This window comes from Rhinoraja longicauda, chromosome 18 (assembly GCF_053455715.1).
Source record: "Rhinoraja longicauda isolate Sanriku21f chromosome 18, sRhiLon1.1, whole genome shotgun sequence".
NCBI classification, from domain to species: domain Eukaryota; kingdom Metazoa; phylum Chordata; class Chondrichthyes; order Rajiformes; family Arhynchobatidae; genus Rhinoraja; species Rhinoraja longicauda.
Window position 1 is genome coordinate 32,023,702 of NC_135970.1, and position 18,687 is coordinate 32,042,388.

General features: G+C 46.4%; 1 protein-coding gene across 3 annotated transcripts in view; it reads left to right on the forward strand.

Annotated features, from left to right (window-relative positions):
* The window catches only part of lrp4 (low density lipoprotein receptor-related protein 4), a 258,361-nt gene that overhangs the window by 127,822 nt on the left and 111,852 nt on the right, over window positions 1-18,687 (forward strand). For all 3 annotated transcript variants that reach the window (XM_078415462.1, XM_078415463.1, XM_078415465.1), the window contains exon 3: window positions 15,271-15,387. In XM_078415462.1, coding sequence (XP_078271588.1) covers window positions 15,271-15,387 — 117 coding nt within the window. The remainder of the gene's footprint in view (window positions 1-15,270; window positions 15,388-18,687) is intronic.

The window sequence follows — 18,687 nt, forward strand, 5'->3', positions numbered from 1 at the left end:
GATGTGAATGAACACAAAATGTCTAAACGCCTCTGCACAACCCTTCCCTATAATAAACTGGATACCAGAAAGAGACGGATTTCTCCACAAAGTATCTTTGTCTTGAGATATCAAGACATGTTGCCATGGTCTTTGAGATACTACCCATTTTGAGGGTTAGATTTTATGAATTTTAACATTGGATTTGTATGTTAGAAGTGATTTTCCTCGTCAGTGTGAGGCGAGGAGTTGTTTATAACGAGGATTGTGTTCTCCTTCTGGGCATTACACAAACTGTGTGAGACTTTGAAACCTTTCTGATCTTTCAAAGACCTGCCACTGCTGGATCGTTATTAATTCAGAGGTGCTTTTGTTCTGTGTACTTAATAGGTTGGCAAGGAATCTTGGGTTATGATTTATTGGTCAAATCTATTTTTTGTTTTTTGCCTGCTCAGATGTAAGAATGAAATTTATGAGACCGTTGCCCTGATCGAGTGGATTTCTATGAAAATCAATAAGTTAATTGTGTGCTGCATTAAACTCTTGCTTGGGCAAACTGAGTTGAAATAATACGATGACTGGAATCTCAGAGCTTCCGTCCCACGACAGACTAGACACCTGGTTGTTGTCAGATCGACACCAGGAGGAATACATCACAATGCCAAATATCACACGTTCCTTCTCTCCACAGGTGCTGCCTGACCCACTGAGTTACTCCAGCACTCTGTGAAACATCACCTATCCATGGTCTCCTCAGATGCTGCCTGACTTGCTGAGTTACTCCAGCACTCTGTGAAACGTCACCTATCCATGGTCTCCTCAGATGCTGCCTGACCCGTTGAGTTACTCCAGCACTCTATGAAACATCACCTATCCATGTTCTCCAAATATGTTACCTGACCCGCTGAGTTCCTCCAGCACAAGTTCACAAGTTATAGGAGTAGAATTATGCCATTCGGCCCATCGAGTCTACTCTACGATTCAATCATGGCTGATCTCTGCCTCCTAATCCCATTTCCATGCCTTCTCCCCATAACATTTGACACCCGTCCTAATCAAGAATTTGTCTATTTCTGCCTTCCAAATATCCACTGATTTGGCCTCCATAGCCCTCGGTGGCAATGAGTTCCACAGATTAACTACCCTCTGACTAAAAAAGTTCTTCCTCACCTCCTTTCTAAAAGAGCACACTTTAATTCTGAGGCTGTGACCTCTGGTCTTAGACTCTCCCACCAGTGGAAACATCCTTTCCACATCCACTCTATCTATGCCTTTCATTATTCTGTAAGTTTCAATGAGGTCCCCCCTCAACCTTCTAAACGCCCGCGTGTACAGGCCCGGTGCTGTCAAAGGCTCATCATATGCTAACCCACTCATACCTGGGATCATTCTTGTAAACCTTCTCTGGACCCTCTCCAGAGCCAGCACATTCTTCCTCAGATATGGGGCCCAAATTTGCTCACAGTTTGCAGCACTTTGTGTCTATCTTGCATCTGCAGTTCCTTCCTACACAATACTTCCACTACGCTTGTTTTCCAGCATAGCTTGCCCTTAATCTCCATCATCCATCTTGACTAGGTGGCACTAAAGAGTCAAATCTAATGGATCCTTTCCTGAGTAGTTGGTGCTAAGTCTCAAGCTGAAATGGAGGGGAACTAGAAATGACTCTGGTCCCAGACTGAGTGTGGAGGAACAGCTATTACCATGGTCCACAGCATGTTGAATGTCCCCAATATTGTCCTCTTCAGCGGCAGCTCTGGAAGGATCAAACAACGTTGTATGGTTGGTAACGCAAGAGAACCACCATCATTTGCAATTTCCCCAATAATCTAGAGAGAGTCAAGAGAGTGATTCATAAAATCATGTGATAGGAGCAGAATCAGGCCATTCGGCCCATCAAGTCTACTCCGCCATTCATTCACGGCTGATCTATCTCTCCCTCCTAACCCCATTCTCCTGCCTTCTCCCTGACACCTGTTCTAAAAAGGAATCTGTCTCTGCCTTAAACATATACAATGACTTGGCCTCCGCTGCCTTCTGTGGCAAAGAATTCCACAGATTCACCACCCTGGCAATGTGTGTAATTGTCATTGCTGATTCGGTAGAAATTGCGGAGTCTTTACTCGACCTCTGCCTCAGGGTTTTTGTTATCTTCAGTGTAAACCAGCATCTGCAGTTCCTTCCTGCGCATTCCTTCTGCTCCACTGAGATATCTCCTCAAGGTTCGTCTACTGTGAAGAAGTTCTCCACCTCTCTCCGACGAGAGTTTGGCAACATCCTCTCTCGCTGCTCCCCCTCTGTGGTTCCTCCTGCTCTCCGACTCTATGCTTCATCTCTCTACATCACCGTCTTTATCTCTCGTTTCCCTTTCCCCTGACTAGTCTGAAGAAGGGTCTCGACCTGAAACGTCACCTATTCTTTCTCCCCAGAGATGCTGCCTGTCTCGCTGAATTACTCCAGCTTTTTGTGTCTATTTTCAATGTAAATCAGCACCTGCAGTTCCTTCCTACACAGTGTTGCCTGTTTTTTCCCTCTCACATAGACTCTCTGTTCTGGATACCTGGTCCACAGAGATACCGGGGAGATGCTGGAGGTAATGCAGGGCGGAGTGGGTGGTGGAACCTCTACATTATGTGGAGGAACAAACGCCAGCCCGAGGTCAGGTCAACCTTGATGGGTGTCAGGGGTTATGGGGAGATGGCAGGAGAATGGGGTTAGGAGGGAGAGATAGATCAGCCATGATTGAATGGCGGAGTAGATTTGATGGGCCGAATGTGCTCCTATCACTTATGAACGGCCAGGGTAAGCAATTCAGCCACTATGGGGCAGCTGCTGAGCAACAAGTACTGACCTCTGGTGCTGTCTGTGTGGAGTTGGCACGTTCTCTCCGAGAACGTGCGTTATTTGGCTTCTGCAAATTGTCGCTAGGGTGTTGGATACTGCTGGTGTATGGTCAGCATGGACTCGGTGGGCCGAAGGGCCTGTTTCTGTGCCATGTCTCTACAGTCTAAAGTTAAATTCAAAATATTTATGTTCTCCAGAAGTTACTCCAGCACTTTGTGTGTTTTTTGTAAATGGGCATCTGCAGTTCCCTGTGTCTACATTGATGTCGTTATCCTGATCTTGTCAGTGTATCTGTGGAGGGGGTGGATTGGAATCTCCTTTGTCTCAGCTAATTCCCACACAACCCAAGGCCCAGATGGACACAAAATGCTGGAGTAACTCCGTGGGGCAGGCAGCATCAGACTGGAATCTGAAGAAGGGTCTCGACCCGAAACGCCACCCATTCCTTCTCTCCAGAGATCTTGCCTGACCCACTGAGTTACTCCAGCATTTTGTGTCTATCTTCGGTCTAAACCAGCATTTGTAGTTCCTTCCTACATTACACCTCAAGGCCAGGTGAGTCTTCTCTTCTGTGGTATTGAAGCAATCTATCTGTGCAACACATTAAGTGTGTAAATAGTGATCACTCTCAGGCCACTTAAGCTAAGTGGCTGCCCACTGTCAATATTCCAGCTGCCATTCTCTGAGCACGTCTGTTGTTTGTACAGCTGTACCCAGTGGTTTCACAAATGGTTCACTGCTGCACCTCAATATATTCCATGGCACTGTTTAAAATCTGCTTCTTGTTTATGTCAATGGTCCCTGTATGAACTGTGTAGCAAGGAATGGCAGATGCTGGCTTAAAACCACAGATAGAAACAGAGTCTGGAGTAACTCAGCAGGACAGGCAGCATCTCTGGAGAACATTGATGGGTGACGTTTCAGGACGAGACCCTTCATCAGACAGAGTCAGGAGAAAGTACTTGAACTGTCTACTTTTAGATGGATGGTGAATGTCTGTGGATGGGAGCAGCCGGCTTGCTGAAGCCACAAGGCAGTGGCACCTTTACACCCCTACAATGTACTTCAAGCTGACTCCATTCCCTCAACTTGTCTCAGGAAGGGTCCCGACCCAAAACCTCACCCATCCTTTTTTTCTCCAGAGATGATGCCCGCTGAATTACTCCAGCACTCTGTGAAACATCACCTATCCATGTTCTCCAGAAATGCTGCCTGACCCACACAGTTGAGGAGGTAGTTGAGGCTGGGACTATCCCAACATTAAAGAAACCGTTAGACAGGTACCTGGATAGGGCAGGTCTGGAGAGAATTTGACCAAATGCTGGCAGGTGGGACAAGTGTAGCTGGGACATGTTGGCCAGTGTGGGCAAGTTGGGCCGAAGGGCCTGTTTCCACTCTGTACCACTCTGTGGCTCTATGGCTTGGTGTCAAATGTAAATTGTCCCTAGTGTGTGTAGATAGTGTTAATGTGCGGGGATCACTGGTCGATGTGGACTCAGTGGGCCGAATGGCCTGTTTCCACTCTGTATCTCATGTTCATAAGTGATCGGAGCAAAATGAGGCCGCCGTCTACGCCGTCATTTAATCATGGCTAATATAAACTATCTCTAAACTAAAACAATTCTAACCAGCAATTTTTAGGAGGTTCTGAATGTGGAACGAGAATGGAGTATTCAATTGTAGTGACAATATTCCAGCACGTCTAGAGAGATTGGTATTGAGGGGGTGTCCAGAGAGAGGCCCATCATTACAGTTTCTTTCACTGATACACCAGAACGCAGATCAGTCTGAAGAAGGGTCTCGACCCGAAACGTCACCCATTCCTTTTCTCCAGAGATGCTGCCTGTCCCGCTGAGTTACTCCAGCATTTTGTATGTATCTTCGATTTAAACCAGCATATGTGGTTCCTTCCTACACCAGAACAATTCCAGACCCCTTGGCGGCATAGTGGTTTTAATGCATTTACACGAAGCACTGAGGGAGAGGGTTTTATTAAACTCTATTTTCCATTGAGAAGTCACACAGGACTGTGATGCATATGTCAGATTCTTTACTTGAGAAATATAAATAGTAATTGCAAGAATCACACTGTACATCAGTTATCTGTGAAGACAATTTGCTGTCTCTCCAGCCTTCAACAACGACATTTATTTTGTGTATCTTCCATTCTGATGTACGTGTACTTTGGCACTTACTACTTTACACAGAGTGTTGTTCTAGTGATGTTCCGTGTATCGTTAGCAACGCCTGTATCGTTCCGTCTCCTGTGAGACCCAAGAGTGGACCGGTGCTGGAATCTGGAGGGGGGGGGGAGGGGGGGGGGGGGGAGGGGGGGGAGGGGGGGAGGGGGGGGGTTTGGGTTGAAGGGATGAGTAAACCAAGGAGTTGCGGAGGGCCGGGTCTCTGCGGAAAGCGGAAAGGAATGGGGTTGCTCGTGCACACAAGCAATGCCCAAGGCACACACCAACACACAGTGACACACGTACCCTCACACATACACACATACACACACACACACGCACTTCTGTGACGTACACACACCAACACACACAGACACACAGGCTTCAGTGTCCTACACTTACCACCACACACACATGTGCGCACGCACGCACTCACATGCGCGCACACACGTACACACTCACACACGCGCACACTCACACACACACACACACACACACACACACACACTTCTGTGCCATACACACACCAGGCCACTGCCCCATTGTGAGAACCTGAGGAGCTTCTTTTCACACAGAGGGTGGTGAGTGTGTGGAACGAGCTGCCAGAGGAGGTAGTTGAGACTGGGACGATAACAGCATTTAAAACATTTGAACGGGTACATGGATAGGACAGGTTTAGAGGGATACGGGCCAAACGCAGGCAGGTGGGACTAGTGTAGATGGAACATGTTGGTTGGCGTGGACAGGTTGGGCCGAATGGCCTGTTTCCGTGCTGTACGACTCTATGACTCTATTTGATAAACTTGCATCTCGTTGTTTAATCTGAAAGCCAACTAACGCCAAATCCTAGATTTATATGAAACGTAATGTTTGGTACATAAATTTAAATAACTTCCCTGCAGCATCTTGCATTAAAAAAAGATATTTTGAAAAATTAACCAGGAGGTTATTTTGAAACCTCTATTCCCTAATGTTGCAAACATCATTGAAATTCTCTCTTCATCCCACTATTGTGCTGCCTTTGGTGTGGAATCATTGTAACATTAAATTAGATCCTGCAGGGTTTCATAAGTCTAATCAGTTGTTCATAAACTCCTTGGAGATTAGTGACGGTGTTTGTGGGAAGTGCGTAGTGTCACAGTGGTTGAATCTCACACTGACTCTCCCATGAAGAAAGGCATCAGCAGGGCTGGCAGTGGCCTTGCACAACAGTGTCTACATGGATGGGAAGAATCCCGATAGTTTAGTTTAGAGATACAGCGCGGAAACAGGCCCTTCAGCCCATCGGGTCTGCACTGACCAGCGATACCTGCACATTAACACTATCCTACAATACAATTACAATATAATACAATATATCTTTATTGTCATTGTACAGGGGTACAACGAGATTGGGAATGCGCCTCCCATACGATGCAATAATTTAATTAGCTAGTCAGTATTAATTTAAACAACAACAACCCAACTAAACAAATTGTAACAGTTTTAAGACAGAATAAAGTGCAAGTAGATCTGTGCCGGATCACTGTGCGATGTGACCATCCGGCTCAGCAGGACCGGTTCATAGCAGCTATGGCCCTGGGGATGAAGCTGTTCCTGAGTCTGGAGGTGCGGGCGTAGAAGGCCTTGTATCGTCTGCCCGATGGAAGGAGTTCGAACAGACTATTGCAGGGGTGTGAAGAATCTTTGTGGATGCCCACTAGGGACATTTTTTACATTTACCAAGCCAATTAACCTACAAATCTGTACGTCTTTGGAGTGTGGGAGGAAACCGAAGATCTCAGAGAAAACCCACGCAGGTCACGGAGAGAACGTACAAACTCCATGCAGACAACGCCCGTAGTCAGGATCGAACCCGGGTCTCTGGTGCTGCATTCACTGTAAGGCAGCAACTCTACCGCTGCGCCACCGTGACCGCCCAAAACGAGATAACGAGAATCTGATTCCACTCATGGACTGAGGAAGGGTCTCGACCCAAAACATCACCCATTCCTTCTCTCCAGAGATGCTGCCTGTCCCAGGGGGTCACAGTTTAAGAATAAGGGGTCGGCCATTTAGGACTGAGATAAGGACAAACTTTTTAACCCAGAGAGATGTGGATCTGTGGAATTCTCTGCCACAGAAGGCAGTGGAGGCCAAATCACTGTATATATTGAAGAGAGAGTTAGATATAGCTCTTGGGGCTGACGGAATCAAAGGATATGGGGAGAAAGCAGGAGCGGGGTACTGATTTTGGCTGACCAGCCATGATCATATTGAATGGTGGTGCTGGGCCGAATGGCCTACTCCTGCATCTATTTTGTATGTTTCTATGACCGCTGAGTTACTCCAGCACTTTGTGTCCATCCGCTCATGGACAAAATGGATTGAAGTGTTGCAAACACTGAACCGGCACAAACAGAATCTGCTCTCGCCAGCCGACTTAAAACCATGTGAAATCCTTGTGATGTCACATGCTAATGGATAGGTTGCCTTCAGTTTAAATATTTGTGGAGATGTCTTTTACCTCATCCCCACCAAGACGCCCCACAGAATCCTCTCTGTCTGCTGGGCTTGTCTATGTTCTATGTTATAGTAATTAACTCCCAACAATTTCTGCATTTTTATTGTTGTTGGCTCAGTCGTTGAGTTTGAGTTCTGAGTTGAGTTTAGTTTATTGTCACGTGTACCGAGGTACAGTGAAAAGCTTTTGTTGCCTGCTAACCAGTCAGCGGGAAGACGGAACATGATAACTATTGAGCCATCGACAGTGCACAGGATACCAAGTCATGTGTTGCAGTTTTGGATATTTCTCTCAACCTACCTTCTGGACCTGGATGTAATGTACTGATTTTGAAATTTCGGAACCTATCTTCCTGGATGTTTTGATTTTTGGGCTTTCTGCAGAAACAGCATCCTCTGGAAACGTAATTGAATGTAATTGCCACATCTGTAATTTAAGTGGACACTGTTGTCTATGACCCTTTTATCCCCGGGCACTGCCATATAATAATCTATAAGCATTACCTTTCACGCTAGTCATTTGAAAGTGTACAACATTGTGCAATTTCCATTTACTGGTATGTTGACCACTTTGAAATATGCAGCTTTGCTGATTTTTAAACCGGATGAAAATTATTTTAACTAATGGCAAATTTATATGGTTTGGAGTTTAGAGATACAGAATGAAAACAGGCCCTTCGGCCCACCGAGTCCACCCCGATCATCGATCACCTGTTCACACTAGTTCTATGTTATCCCACTTTCACATCCACCCCCTCCACACTGGGGAACAATCTGCAGAAGCCAGTTGACCTACAAACCCACCCGAGTGTGGGAGGAAACCAAAGCACCCGAAGGAAACCCACGTGGTCACAGGTAGAATGTGCAAACTCCACACAGACAGCACCTGAGGTCGGGATTGATCCTGGGTGTCTGGCGTTGAGAAGCAGCAGCTCTACCCGCTGCCCCATTGTGCCACTTGAGTAAATTTGTAATGGTAAAAAAGATCAACAACATTTCTGTTGTTTGATATTTTCACGGCTTGTGTGGACCTCATTTGGCCCCTGTGTCCATCCATTCACCTGGTGAGCTCGGACACCCACCCTCAGGGTGATCCTCTCTTTATAGTCATAGTGATATGGCATGGATACAGGCCCTTCAGCCCAACTTGCCCACATTGACCAACATGTCCCAGCACCACTAGTCCCACTCGTTCGCATTTGGTCCATATACCTCTAAACCTGTCCTATCCACGTACCTGTCTAACTGCTTCTTATATGTTGAGATAGTCCCAGCTTCAACTACCTCTGGCAGCTCGTTCCATACACCCACCACACACCATGATCCATAGTTCCTGATCCATCTGTATAGGGAAATGTGTCCTTCCTGCTAACACTGTGTCCACGGCCTCAAGATGTGATATACTTTAGTTAAGTCTCCCCTCAGACTTCTGCACTCCACAGAAAATAACTCGAGCCTTTTCACAGAGCCAACATATTTCTTTAAAGGACACAAATGTTGACATGGGGAACTGCAGATGCTGGTTTACAAAAAAAGACTGAAAGTGATGGAGTAACTCAGTGGGTCAAGAGTCGAGAGTGTTTTATTGTCATACGGCCAAATACGGCCATATTGTCAAACAGAACAATGAAATCTTACTTGCAGCATCTATGGAGTCAAAGTCTGATGGTCCCAACCCAAAACGTCACCTACCCATGTTCTCCATAGATGCTGCCTGACTCGCTGAGTTACTCCAGCACTCTGTGAAACGTCACCTATCCATGTTCTTCAGAGATGCTGCCTGACCCGCTGAGTTACTCCAGCACTCTGTGAAACGTCACCTATCCATGTTCTCCACAGATGCTGCCTGACCCGCTGAGTTACTCCAGTACTCTGTGAAACGTCACCTTTCCGTGTTCTCCAGAGATGCTGCCTGACCCGCTGAGTTACTCCAGCACTCTGTGAAACGTCACCTATCCATGTTCTCCAGAGATGCTGCCTGACCCGCTGAGTTTGAGAGAGGGGACGGGAGGGAGTGCAGGAGTTACTTGAAATTGGAGAAATCAACGTTCATACTGCTGGGTTCTAAGCTGCCCAAGTTATACATACAGCTGAATTGCCCTTTCATGACGTGCCCTGGAAGTTTAACGTGCACAGGAAATGCAATAAAACCCAACAGGGTGGGCACAAGGAAGTGCAGATGCTGGAATTGTGGGTAGAATGCAAAGTGCTGGAGTATCTCAGCTTTTCTGATGGCACCTGGATGTTTTGAGCCAGGACCCTTCTGCAGACTACAGGGTTAATAATACAAACTAATCTGTGAGATATCTCCTGTCCGAAGACAATAGACAATAACCAACGCACTGTGCAAATCGTCAAAACTGAGCAACAGTACTCCAAAGGCGTACAGGTTTGTGGGTTAATTAGCTTGGGGAAAATTATAAATTGTCCCTAGCGAGTGTAGGATAGTGTTAGTGTGCGGGGATTGCTGGTCGGCGTGGACTTGGCGGGCCGTGGACTTGGTGACACGCTGTATCACTAAACTAGGCTAAACTAAACAAAAAAACTAGAAGTAGGTCGAGTGGAGTAGTAATTAGAGGCACATCAACATAAGTACAGTCTTGGCAGGAATTTGGCATGAGCTTTTTTAATTACCATGTTTGCTTACAACATAGATTCTTTCCTCCAGAGTTAATGGCACGAATGTACATTCTCTGGCTTTTGGAGGAACACGTGTGGGAACATGTGTGACTCCTTCACATATAAAGCAAATCTGTGTGTCTGCATAACATGGTAAAAAGACACAGAGTGCTGGAGTAACTCAGCGGGTCAGGCAGCATCTCTGGAGAACATGGATAGGTGAAGTTTCACAGAGTGCTGGAGTAACTCAGCGGGTCAGGCAGCATCCGTGGAGAACATGGATAGGTGACGTTTCACAGAGTGCTGGAGTAACTCAGCGGGTCAGGCAGCATCGCTGCAGAACATGGATAGGTGACGTTTCTGGCTGGAACTCTTCATTACCTAGCCATTAACCAGCATCAGCAGTTCCTAGTTTCACCATCACCATTCACGTGAGCTCCTCGGACAATACAATCGTCATGTGAGAGAGGCTTCTACCCGGGTCTCTGTCCTTCAATGTCCAGTGATGGTAGGACTGTGCCTGCAGTACTTCCCCACCAAGCCCCAGTGCATCCGTTAGCACCTACCCCTGCGGTCTGGAATGTTCTGGTCAGCACCATCCCTTTCCAGAAGACCAATACATTTCAGGCAGACCAAAGTGCACTTTTCAACCAAGCTGATGATCTTCCAGTTGCACCTGACGCTCCTCTCAGGACGAGAACAAAGGCGCTCTCATTCCTCCCAGGAGAACCTTTGGTTTCAGGCCCGCTACATCACAACAAGAAGATAGACACAAAGTGCTGGAGTATCTCAGCGGGACAGGCAGCATCTCTGGAGAGAAGGAATGGGTGACGTTTTAGGTCAAAATCTTTCTTCAGATGGTTGACTGAAGAAGGATTTCAACCCGAAACGTCACCCATTCCTTCTCTCCAGAGATGCTGCCTGTCCCACTGAGATACTCCAGCACTTTGTGTCTATCTTCGGTATAAACCAGCATCTGCAGCTCCTTCCTAAATCTTTCTCTTTCCCCTGATAGTCCTGCTCTTGAGATGTTGCAGTGAAGGTTGACTCAGGATGTAGATCTGATCACGCACTATGTCACATCACCTCAATGTTCATGAATGAATAACCATAATTCCCTGCATTGTACACCAGCGGAGGTTAGCAAGAAGTGTGTGTTTATTTGACGTAGTGTCAAGCTGAAACAGTGATGTTTCTTCATCTGATCATTAAACCAAACCTTTACTCTTCAGTACTCTCTTGATGCATTAGTTTTCTCCAGGAGGTGACTGAACATTTCACACTTCACCGAGTATGGTGGAATCTTTTTTTATCTGTTCTTCTCCACATGAGACAGCACTTGGCAGATAGCGGTGGTGATATTTGATGCCCGGACTCTGCCCACATGGGCATCTCTCTGAAGCTTGTTCACCCTTACTGACAGGGCAATCTTTACATCTCTTCCTGCACTGCCTCCCAAGCTGCAGTAGATTGACATTGTCTTTCACAGAGACAACCACAGATGGTAGAGAAGGCAGGAATGCGATGGTGTGCGGGATGGAGGAACTAGTCAAGAGGGTCAATAGCCTTTAATCATTAAATGCACCAATATTAGAACAAATACATTCTTACTGCCACTCCACACGTCTGTAATTAACATGGAACACGGAAATAATACATAATAATCAAAATCACCATAAATCAATAACCATAATGGAGCAAAAACCAAAGTCTGTCGCACAAGTAGAGGCCCAGTCCGTGGAAGATCACAGTTGCTGATTCTTGATTAGTACGGATGTCAGAGGTTATGGGGAGAAGGCAGGAGAATGGGGCTAGGAGGGAGAGATAGATAGCCATGATTGAATGGCGGAGTAGACTCGGGCCGAATGGCCTAATTCTGCTCCTATCCCTTATGACCTCATGCTGAGGTTAGTGTGTCGTGTTCAAGAGCCTGATGGTTGTTGGGAAGAAGCTGTTCTTGAACCTGGAGGTCACGGTTTTCAGGCTCCTGTATCTTCTGCCCAATGGGAAAAATAGACAAATAGAAGGTGAATAGGCAATAATTTGGACATTTTTACAGATAAGCATGCAAGTATTCGCAATTGAATATTGTTATTGAAGCATCCAACTTCACCAGAAATAACAATACTGTACATTTGAAGTGCCAGCATCGCCATTGCATTTTACTGAGTCACAGTCTAGTAATATTGTCTAATATGAGTCGTACTTGTCTGTATCAGTTAATGTAATCCAGCAAATATTCACACACAGTTAATCCCCATCAGTAGCAGCAAAGTGGCCCAAGTTGCCCCTACTTTTTGGACCCATTAAATAAACCCTATCATGTAGATGAAAGTTTAATATGCGTTCCTCTGACCTTATTTACATTCCCCCCCCCCCCCCCTCCTTTATGATGAGCATTTGTCGGCACTGGGCCTGTACTCACTGGAGTTTAGAAATGATGAGGGGGGACTACATTGAATCTCACCGAATAGTGAAAGTCCCAGAGAGAGTGGATGTGGAGAGGATGTTTCCAGTAATGAGAATCTAGATCCAGAGGGCACAGCCTCCAAATAAAACCACGTACCGTCAGAATGGAGATGAGGTGGAGAATCTGTGGAATTCATTGCCACAGACGTCTGTGGAGGCCAAGTCTTTGGCTAGTTTTAAAACAGAGATTGATAGATTCTTGATAGTCGGGATGTCAATGATTATGGGGAGAAGGAAGGAGAATGGGGTTGAGAGGGAAAGATAGATCAGCCATGGTCGAATGGCAGAGCAGACTTGATGGGCCGAATGGCCTAATTCTGCTCGCATGTCTTGTGGTCTTATGGTCCTTTATCATCATCTTTTTCCAATAAAACTAAATTCGAAATTGTAAATATTACTTTGTCTGAAAATTGCCTCTGCGTTGTACAACAGTCTGTGAAGTATTTTCCAAACTTGCAGCCTTTGTGTTTAGATTATGAGAATACTTGTTGAAGACGAGGCCCTACTTTGGGGAAGTGAATGCGATGAGAATGATGTTAATCTGATAATTGAGGGGGATTACCATCAGATTTGAAGCCACACCAAACCAATGTAGCTTTGTGAAGTCAGCTCCTCAACTCTCAACTAATAATCAACGCTAGATGCCTGGATGACAGGAGGCTATTTACCATGACCATTAGCAGGAAGTCATTTCATCTGGGAGATGGATGTTGTGATTGGTACAAGGCATGCACGTTATAAAATAAATGTCTGCTCTTCCAGTCTGGAATGTCACAGCCAGGGGCACAAATACACACTGTGGAGGACTCGCTGGAATTTAGAAGATTGAGGGGGGATCTTATAGAAACTTACAAGATTCTTAAGGGGTTGGACAGGCTAGATGCAGGAAGATTGTTCCCGATGTTGGGGAAGTCCAGAACAAGGGGTCACAGTTTAAGGATAAGGGGGAAGTCTTTTAGGACCGAGATGAGAAAGTTTTTCTTCACACAGAGAGTAGTGAATCTATGGAATTCTCTGCCACAGAGGGTAGTTGAGGCCAGTTCATTGGCTATATTTAAGAGGGAGTTAGATGTGGCCCTTGTGGCTAAAGGGATCATAGGGGTATGGAGAGAAGGCAGGTACGGGATACTGAGTTGGATGATCAGCCATGATCATATTGAATGGCGGTGCAGGCTCGATGGGCCGAATGGCCTACTCCTGCACCTATTTTCTATGTTTCTATGTTTCTATGAAGGAACTGCAGATGCTGGTTTAAACCGAAGATAGACACAAAAAGCTGGAGTAGCTCAGCGGGACAGGCAGCATCTCTGGAGAGAAGGAATGGGTCAATCTGAAGAACGGTCTCGACCTGAAACGTCACCCATTCCTTCTCCAGAAATGCAGCGTGTCCCACTGAGTTACTCCAGCTTTTAGTGTCTATCTTCAGAAATACATACTGCTTGGCACTCATTGTTTAACACATTCCCCTTGCAACCGAAAGGCTTAAAACCCGACCCTGTAGAACACTCTGTAATGATGAGAGATTCCGTAGGCTTATTGCGGAAACGCAATGCTAACTAACGTGTGGCTCAATGACCAGAGATTGAAATTGATGGTGATGCAGAAAGATGGGACAGGCTGGTCGGTGCGGGCAAGTTGGGCCGAAGGGCTTGTTTCCGTGCTGTATGACTCTATGACTATAACTTATTTTGACAGATTAATTGACATCTTAAGATTGCCTAGAGTTGCACACTCAGATCAATTAGAAAAATGAATTGTGTTTCATTATTAAAATAATCTTCTTAATGTTTTCAAATATTTAAACTATATTTACTCAGAAGCTGACTGACCTACAGCAAACTACAGTTATGTAGGGGAGACACAGAAAACTCAGCGGGTCAGATAGCATCTTGGCAGGAGAAGGAATGGGTGACATTTCGGGTTGAGATGCTGCCTGGCCCGCTGAGTTACTCCAGCATTTTGTGTCTACCTTCGATTTAAACCAGCATCTGCAGGTTTTTTTTCCTACTACAGTTCTGCAGTTCTCTTTCAGTCACTTTTAAGTACTAGCCATCCCTTGTAGAAAGGGTTAGAAATGGCTGAGAGTGGCTCGATTGTAATCATGTATAATCTTTCTGCTGGCTGGTTAGCACGCAACAAAAGCTTTTTACTGCACCTCGGTACACGTGACAATAAACTAGCTGAACTAGCTGACCATCCCATATATAGACAATAGACAATAGACAATAGGTGCAGGAGGAGGCCATTCGGCCCTTCAAGCCAGCACCGCCATTCAATGTGATCATGGCTGATCATTCTCAATCAGTACCCCGTTCCTGCCTTCTCCCCATACCCCCTGACTCCGCTATCCTTAAGAGCTCTATCCAGCTCTCTCTTGAATGCATTCAGAGAATTGGCCTCCACTGCCTTCTGAGGCAGAGAATTCCACAGATTCACAACTCTCTGACTGAAAAAGTTTTTCCTCATCTCAGTTCTAAATGGCCTACCCCTTATTCTTAAACTGTGGGCTCCCCCAACATTGGGAACATGTTTCCTGCCTCTAACGTGTCCAACCCCTTAATAATCTTATACGTTTCGATAAGATCTCCTCTCATCCTTCTAAATTCCAGTGCATAGACAGGGTTGCAGATGCAGCTGTGTGGTGGATGCAGCTGACAATTTCTTCTCTTGTTTCCAGTGCTGCCAACCTGCTCCCCTCTGGAATTCCACTGTGACAACGGCAAGTGTATCCGGCGTTCCTGGGTGTGTGACGGAGACAATGACTGTGGCGATGATTCCGATGAACAGGATTGCCGTAAGTGCCCATGTTGTGCTGTTGTCCGCTTGCCCCCTTCACCAAAACCCACAGCTCAAGTGCCACTCCACTTGTCTGTTTCTCTACAAAGCTTCATTGGACTTTGGTCGGGCCACATTTGGAGTATTGCGTGGAGTCCTGCTCAACCTGTTACAGGAAGGATGTGGAGGGTTTGGAGAGGGTGCAGAGGAGGTTTACCAGAATGATGCCTGGGTTAGCACGGGTTGCCTGCGTTAGCTAGGGCGGCACGGTGGCGCAGCGGTAGAGTTGCTGCCTTACAGTGAATGCAGCGCCGGAGACTCAGGTTCGATACCGACTATGGGCACTGTCTGTACGGAGTTTGTACGTTCTCCCCGTAACCTGCGTGGGTTTTCTCCGAGATCTTCGGTTTCCTCCCACACTCCAAAGACGTACAGGTTTGTAGGTTAATTGGCTGGGCAAATGTAAAAATTGTCCCTAGTGTGTGTAGGATAGTGTTAATGTGCGGGGATCGCTGTGCGGCGTGGACTCGGTGGGCCGAAGGGCCTGTTTCCGCGCTGTATCTATAAATTAAAAAAAAAAAAAAAATTAATTAAAAAAATTTAAATTAGGGGGCTTCAGCTACTGGGAAAGGTTGGACAGACTTGGATTATTTTCTCAGGAATGCTGGAGGTTGTGGGGAGATCTGATAGAAGTGTACAGAATGATGAGAAGCAAAGATAAAGCAGACAGTCAGAACCTTTTGCCCAGGATGGCAAAAATCAAATACTGGACGGCAAAGGTTTCAGGTTAGAGAGGCAAAGGTTAAAGGAGATGTGTGGGCAAGTTTTCTACACAGACGGTGGTGGGTGCCTGGGTGTCTGCTTCTATTCTGTACAACTCCATAAGTCGAACAGGTCTCAGATGCAGCTGAAATGGGCACAGTGGGTGCAGTAAGTGAACGAATAGCTGGAGGAAAGGAAACTAAAACCATGCAACTCAAGAGGGTGGTGGGTGAATGGAACGAGCTGCCAGAGGAGGTAGGTGAGGCAGGTACTGTAGCAGTATTTTAAAGACACTTGGACAAGTACATGGATAGGAAAGGTTTAGAGGGATATGGGCCAAATGGGACTACCGTAAACAACGCATCTTGGGCGGCATGGACAAGTTGGGCCGAAGGGCCTGTGTCCGTGTTGGGTGACTGTGCGACTGGTGAGAAGATGTAAACTTGATCCACGTTACTCCCGGCACAGTGAGCAGTGCATGCTGCCAGCGTTCAGTTTCCCACCAACCTTTTGTGGACAACGTGCGTTGGTCTCTGGGTGTGTGTGTGTGTACGGCACGGTGGCGCAGCGGTAAAGCTACTTCCTCGCAGCGCCAGAGACACGGGTTCGATCTTGACTACGGGTGCTGTCTGTACGGAGCTTGTACGTTCCCCCCGTGACCTGCGTGGGTTTCCTCCCACACTCCAAAGACGTTCAGGTTTGTAGGTAAATTGGCTTGGTGCGAGTGTAAATTGTCCCTAGTGTGCGAAGGATAGTGTTAATGTGCGAGGACCGCGGGCCGGTGCGGACTCGGCGGGCCGAAGGGCCTGTTTCCACGACGTATCTCTAAACTGTAAAGAGTATCTGACCGACAGATTGCTGTCGTGTGGGGATGCACCGTGCAGGGGGGGTCATTCCTTGCAGCAGAAGGCCAAGGAGAACAATTGGACTCCTCACCTTTGTCCCCAGCCTAAATTATTGCCTGCAGTGATGTTATCTCACTGCTTGATCTGCATTGTCACCACACTTTGGTAAGAATCCTTATTTAGTAGTTCAAAAGCTGTGTTTCAGGCAGAAGGAGGGAGCACAGGGGACTTGCTCATCCCTCTGAGTGTGTGGTGCCCAGCTGGACTCCGACTGGGACCATGCCAGCGGTTTATAACGGCCCAGCATTACTTCCTTGCCTTTGCTTCCTGTGTGTCTATTTTTAAAGCCCAGATTCCGGTTTGCTTTATTAATAGTCTTCTCACTTCCTCCGGCCACTTACAACAACATCTATCGAACACAGGACAGTACAGCGCAGGAACAGGCCCTTCGGCCCACAATGTCCGTGCTGAACATGGCCCCAAGATGAACTAATCTCTGCTTGCAACTGATCCATTCCCTGCATATCCACATGCCTATCTAAAAACCTCCTAAACACCACTATCGTATCTGCCTCCACCACCACCCCCAGCAGCACGTTGCATCCTATATAAACCACCCTGTATATACAACTTGCCCTGCACATCTCTCACCTTACACCTGTGCCCTCTAGTCTTTGACATTTCTAAGCTGAGAACAAGTTTGTGACTCTCTATACTTCTCACAGTTTTACATACCTCTATTAGGTCTTCCCTTCAGCATCTGATGCTCCAGAGAAAACAGTCCTACACCCACATTAAACCGTACATATTGCTGAAATGTAAATACATTTTGCAAGAGGAGAATAAAAGTAATTTTGCATTCCTACTCAATTAGTTTCGAAAGAACATTTATGTGCTGAGTTCCCACTGCCCACGAGCTGTCAGATATAAATCGAACTGTTTTCGTGTTCCCGCAATGAAAGGGGCATGCGAAAAATGTTGAGACAAACAACTGCAGATGCTGGTTTATACAAAAGATAAACACAAGAGTGCAGGAGTAACTCAGCGGGTCAGGCAGCATCTCTGGAGAACACGGATAGATGACGTTTCAGAGTGCTGGAGTAACTCAGCGGGTCAGGCAGCATCCCTGGAGAACATGGATAGGTAGTGGTTTGGGACTCTTGTTCAGACGGATTGTAATTGGAGGAGAAGCCTATAATCAGTCTGAAGAAGGGTCCGAACCCAAACTGTTGTCTCTCCACAATCTCCAGAGATGCTGCCTGACCCGCTGAGTTACTCCAGCACTCTGTGAAACGTCACCTATCCATGTTCTCCAGAGATGCTGCCTGACCCGCTGAGTTACTCCAGCACTCTGTGAAACATCACCTATCCATGTTCTCCGGAGATGCTGCCTGATCCGCTGAGTTACTCCAGCTCTTTGTGGTTTTTTGTGGTGATTGGAATGTTTGCTCAGAACAAGTTCATCAATAATCGTGGTTAAAGGGTTTGTATTGTCATGGAGACAATGGTGTTTAAGCAAATGTATTTGCTCAGTGAGATTTCCTAAGCCAATCCTTTGTTTAGTAATGGCCCTGGTAATGAGCTGCCTGAAGGTGTGAAGCAGCATTAACGCTCCAGTGAAGTGACCATTTATCTGCCAATAGTTTGTGTAGATTTGCACAAACCCCATTAGAAGTAAAACTGGTTGCACCTGCCACTGGAAGGGATAGATA